Here is a 6,000-nt window from a genome sequence, read left to right as displayed (position 1 = left end):
GGACAGGGTCGGGTCGGCAGTCTTACCCATGATTGCGGTTTTGAGTAATGAACCAGGCTGGGAGTTTTTAAAAGCCTCAGGAATCTTTTGCAGGTGTTTAGAGTTAATTCGTTGATTAAGATGATTAGGTTAATAGCTTGTTTAGAGAACCTTTTCATGATATGCAAATTTTTTGAGAATTTTTTTAATTTTGGGTTTTCATGAGTTGTATGCCAAAATCATAAGTATTAAAACAATAAAAGACCTGAAATATTTCAGTTGGTGTGCAATTAATATAAAATATATGAAAGTTTATTTTTTTAATTTTTTAATTTTTTTTTAATCACAATATGCTATTTTTTTTAGAAGGACATTATATATATATATATATATATATATATATATATATATATATATATATATATATATATATATATATATATATATATATATATATATATATATATATATATATATATATATATATAGTCTGTTTCTTTTTCTTTTCTTCTTATTTTAACTTTGACAGCCCCTGAAACTGCAGCATGGAGAAAAGCATCTACTTCTGTGTTTCTCAAAAGAAAGCAAGATGGTTTTCAAACAGCCAGAGAGAGAAGGAAAAAAAAACATTTTTTGAGAGAAATATTCTGAATTATACAGATAACAGCTTTTACCAATTGATTTCTCCATTTCCTTCCTTTTTTTGATAGTCTCTGTAAATATAAAAGCCATAAAAAGCTTTCCACAGTTGACAATTCTCAGTAATGTTGTTTCGTCTGTGTTAATAAATAGCTTTACTATTCCAAATAATTACTTATCTAATATATATATATATATATATATATATATATATATATATATATATATATATGATCCATATGTATAAGCACATGCATTGTAACATAAGCTGAGTATAGAGGTAACATGGTGAACAACTTAACTGTGTGACAAGAATAATCGCTAATTAGTCACGTAGGAGGAATTGTCTGCTATATCACCATATGGCTTGGAGAAAATAGTATTTGCTAACATTTCCTTGGCAAATAAATATGTACAGCTTGTCATGCCATCAGGGGAGAGAAATATTTTAACATGCACTTGAGGGTGTCATCCATACCAGATTGTGCTTGTAGTAACAACAACCTGAAAGATTCTGTTCACTGCATATGAACCCACCACAGGAACAGATGTTCTGAATTACTTTAACCTACATAAGTAGCATATACTTTGTATCTGTCTGTACACACGCTAAATTAATTATGAGAATTGAATTAAAAGAGGGCCCATTTGACAGTTGCTGAAGAAGAAATTTCTCCTATGTGAAACGATCAGAATTCATCTTTCGGAGTTTAGGTGGCAGGTGTCCGTCCATGCGACTTCCTCCCCCAGCCATTCTCTGCAGTTTCGGCGGCAAGTCCGCAACCGATTTGCTGATGGCCTCTGTGGCAATCTTAGTCGCCTTGGTAACCTGCTTTTCCTCTGAGACCCCAGGCACAGAACTAATGCGTTGGAGCTTCATGGGCAGTTCGCCAAAGCTGTATGTCATCTCTGATGTGGTGGAGCTCATTCTCAGGAGCTTCCTGGGCAGCCCGTCTCTACCTGTCATTTTCTGTACCTTGGATGGTAATTTAGTGGTGCTCTCTGAATCTTCCAGCAGCTCAAGACAGTCCAGGGAGCTGTTCTTCTCTCTACTGTTGCACAGAGATGGGGCCATGAGTGGAGAGGACATGAGCAATGCCTCATCCTGCTCCTTCGCACTGTAGGGAGGTGTGGGAACCTCAAATGTAGCGTGAAACTGAGAATAATCCACTTTAAAGAAGCCCTCCTCCAGAGAGATGACCGGGAAGAATCTGTGGCCCCAGAGCACCTCGTCCTCTGTGTATGACGTCCGTGCTTGACAAGTCATGCCTGAGAGAGAAGATACACGAAAAGAAACAACAGATGGAAGAATGAAAGAAGTGGTCAATGATTAATCAATCAGTTGGAATTAGGAAGAGCACTGCTGCACTCTAAAAAGTATCATACACAAGTATCATCTCATGATCAATAAAGTTCTTGGAAGGCAGAACTGTATTGATATTCCTCAAATTTAATGTATCCACGTACCCATGTACTATGAAATTACTAGACAATTAAGATGAAAATGTTTTGCTCTGTATCAGTTTGTGCTGTACATTCAGCTTTGCAAGCACTAACAGTCAAAGAGGGCAAGCTTTCAAATGAGCCATGCATTTTAAACAGTTACATTATGTTCTTGCGTATTTAATTCAACTGCTCAAATAATGTCAATAGTATGACCCATTAATTCTTTCCTGCCAGCATTTAAAAAAAAAAAAGGTTGCCAGCCACTGCCAGGGTTTTTGATCACTTTTACAAAAATGTAATGGCCCATATAATATTTGTTGTATGAATATTTGAGCATGCAATATATCAAAAGAAAAAAGATCAGACCCTCTGCTTTAAAAAAATAAAAAAATAAAAATGTTTTACTCTGCCTTTCATGCATTCTTTTTTTTTATCAACAATTAAATATGGGTAAGTTTAAAAAAGCAACATTTTACTATTCTGGGTCCACATTCAATTCATTAACATTAGATAGTTTTGATTTATATGATTTTTAATGTTGATGATCACGTTATTTTACATATGCATCTGCTTAAATACGATCGGTTGTTTTACTGCGTCTTTCTCGTGTGTTTTGAGATACTGTTCTCATACAAAAGATCCATAATAGTGGCCCCTAGCGTATAACAGTGAAAACATGGAAACTAGGAAAATTCAGTGTTTGACGGGGAAGCATTTTCTGACAAATAACAGAACATTCCATGTTTAGCAGGGAAAGAGTTAAAGGCTGGCCAAAATTAAACTTAACAATTAATACGCTATATAAATTAATCTTAAATGTAAAATTAAATATAATTTGAATTACATTCAAAGCCAGTATTTTAGTAGTAGTAGTAGTAGTACTATTGATCCCAGTTGGGAAATTAAAGCACGTTAGCAGCAATACATGAAGACAGTAAAGTACTCGCAGTGCACACAAACACATACTATACACATAAAATAAATAGACAAAGGGCCAAGAAAAAAACAATAATTGTCACATCTTGTTTGAAGTTAAGAAAGACAAAATAGAATAAAATATAAATAAAAACTGGTCAAACAATAAAAGCAGTAATGCACATTTTATGTCAGATTATTAACTGCATTAAGTACAGATATAAGATGGGTTTAGTGACTTAGTTCTTAAAATGAAAATTTAATTATACCTTGGCACAGAGTAGATGCATTGTAAAGTCTCTGTTGCACTGGATCAGTCTGTTGCTGAATGTACTTCTCATTCCAGCAATCATGTCATGGAGAGTGTGTGAGGTATTGTTTGCGATGTTCAACATCTTGGTCATTATTCTCCTCTCTGTAAAAACCCCCAAGCATGTCCAGATCCACTCCAGTGATTTAGCATTCAAATATTTCTGCCCTTTATCACCCTCCACTTTTTTGCTACAGACTGTTGCCACATTGTATATAAATTCAGCAAATTTCAGGTGTTATGATTGGTTGGAGCAGTTTTCAGCTCTTTCTTAAACTTCTCAACAGACAGCCCGCTTCATATTGCTTTTAATCAATGCATAAATGATAAAATAATATCAATGCTATCTTTAAAGTCTGATTTTAGTTGGGCAAGACAGATGTTTGGGTAGGCTCAGCCCACCCCTCGCTATGCCTGGATCCAGTCCACATTTACAGCCATTTTGAAGACCTTTTAATTGATGGATGAATAAAGCATATATATAATATTATGAATCTTTTAATGATACAATCCAAGACAATTGAACAAATCTATAACATTTAGGGGAAATTATAAATATTATTCAAATTTCAGACACATGATTTTTATATCAGTGGTGCAATATATGGCTTTTTGCCACTTATGAAGAAAGAGATTTAATTATGAAACATCTCAGTAATAATTGTCTAGGTCACAAGCTTTGAATTTAAATCTTGCCAGCCACACTTTCTATTGTCTCACAACGTTTAAACATTCAGGCACCATCTTTACTTTATCAAGCCAGAACAAATAGAAACAGATTAACAAAATCAGATTAGCTAAATGTTGCTCTCTCTCTCTCTCTCTCTCTCTCTCTCTCTCTCTCTCTCTCTCTCTCTCTCTCTCTCTCTCTTTTGCTTTGAGATTAATTGTCATATTTTGATCCACAGTTTGTGTTAGTTTTAGACAGGCAAAGCTATAATACAATCCATTGCGCAATGTAAATATGCTAAAAAAAACAACCAGTCTTCTAAACATGACATGCTCTCAAAGACTTAAGATTTGTTGTCTCTTTGTCCTCTTCGTCAGTTTAGAAAATTTTAAGTGTATCAAGGAGTCGTGCATGGTCTTTAGATGGGAGAAGAACCTCGGTTGCATAATCCGCTGATGGACTTGGAGATTTTGAAGTCGGCGTCAATGAGGACTGTTTTAAGGAATGCTGGGATTACAAAGATCCGACATTTGATAACAAAAAAAGAATGGATGTGTGCTGAGCTGGGTGTGAAGTGAAGTCAATTTGTTTGACTGAGAGACTGTTGCATGATCTTCTTGAATGCTTACCTATGGATTTTAAACATGAGTTTGAAACATCAAATGAAGATAGAGGCCTCCTTCCCAGAGTTAAAAATTGCACCTGTGTTTGATGATTTTCAAGAAAAGGCTATTTGACTTGATTTTATTTGATTTTCTGGTTATCTGTGTTTTTCTACATTTAATAGCAGTGTAATAATAGTAATAATACAAGTAGAAATTAGACAAGACGCATATTCTGATAAGACCAATACAAAAAGGGTCAAATTAAATAAATCAATATTTGTCTCTTTTAAATGAATAAATTCCAGTTTAAGCTTGCTTATATCTAAGCAAATGCCTTAAGTCAGCTGCCATTTATAGGCTAAGTATAGTCTTCTGATTTTCAAGTAAAAAAAAGACTTTTCAGTGGACAACCCTGAATTTAAATTGATACAATCTCTGTTAAATTAATACAATGATGAAAAAATGTTACAATGGTGGAATAAAGAAATGTCATGTGCACTCATGAGAGTATCATATACGCTTTGTTTTCTATATCATTTTAGTTACCGTATTATTAAACAGTGTTAGTTATTGCTTAATTAATTTTTGTTGACATTAGTATATAAAAATTAAACTATTAAGTGTTAGTTCATGTAAGCTTAGATCAATTAAAAAAAATAACAGATTTTCAGAACAGATTTTTAACTTTTGATTTTAATAATGTATTATTAAATGTTGAAATTAACATACTAAGATTAATAAATGCTTTAAAAGTTTTTTTCGCTATTAGTTTACGTTAAGTAATGTAGTTAACTATTGTTAACAAATGGAACCTTATTGTAAAGTGTTACCGTTACAAATTAAGGTTTGGGGCTTTGTTCAAACCACCAAACCTACTTATAAATTACAGCAATGCTTGTAAACACCAATAATAATTGGATCATGCAATCAAAACATCTTAGGTTATGTATGTAACTCAGTTCCCTGTGAGGGGAACTCAACAGCACGTCATGGCTTGATAATATGGGAACACTTTGCATGAACTGGCGTCTGAAGCACGTGTTTACACCAATCAGGAACTTTTGAAATATAGTAAGGTCTGAGGTGCAGTATAGCTTTGACCTGGAGCAAAGTCTAGGCAGGAAGAGGCAACTGACAGGGCCTGCAAATCTCCTACTCTTTTTAAAAAAAATAGTCAATGCTAGTCAATGTTAAGAAGAGAGACACTTAAGCTTTTCTCACAAACTGATTTCAATGGCTCAAATTTTGCTTCTTCTAATACTCCCAGGACCAATTCTAGGTCCCAGGAAATAACTACGAATACTGAATCTACAATAGGTAAGCAGCTTGGTGTGAAGAAATCAACTCTGGGAGCAATTATAGAAAATGGAAGACATACAAGAACACTGATAATCTCCCTCGATCTGGGGCTCCACGCAAGATCTCACTCCGTGGAG

The 6,000-nt window shown here is 34.2% G+C and overlaps 1 protein-coding gene across 1 annotated transcript in view; it reads right to left on the bottom strand.

Moving 5' to 3' along the window:
• Nucleotides 1-860: 860 nt before the first annotated feature.
• The window catches only part of kcnj3a (potassium inwardly rectifying channel subfamily J member 3a), a 78,519-nt gene continuing 73,379 nt past the window's right edge, over nt 861-6,000 (bottom strand). Inside the window, exon 4 of the mRNA XM_067443275.1 lies at nt 861-1,887. Within this exon, the coding sequence (XP_067299376.1) occupies nt 1,295-1,887 (593 nt within the window). The 3' untranslated portion in view covers nt 861-1,294. The remainder of the gene's footprint in view (nt 1,888-6,000) is intronic.

This window comes from Pseudorasbora parva, chromosome 5, assembly GCF_024679245.1.
Source record: "Pseudorasbora parva isolate DD20220531a chromosome 5, ASM2467924v1, whole genome shotgun sequence".
Classification (NCBI taxonomy): domain Eukaryota; kingdom Metazoa; phylum Chordata; class Actinopteri; order Cypriniformes; family Gobionidae; genus Pseudorasbora; species Pseudorasbora parva.
The sequence above is the reverse complement of the archived record's forward strand: the minus strand, read 5'-3'. Positions and strand labels throughout refer to the sequence as shown.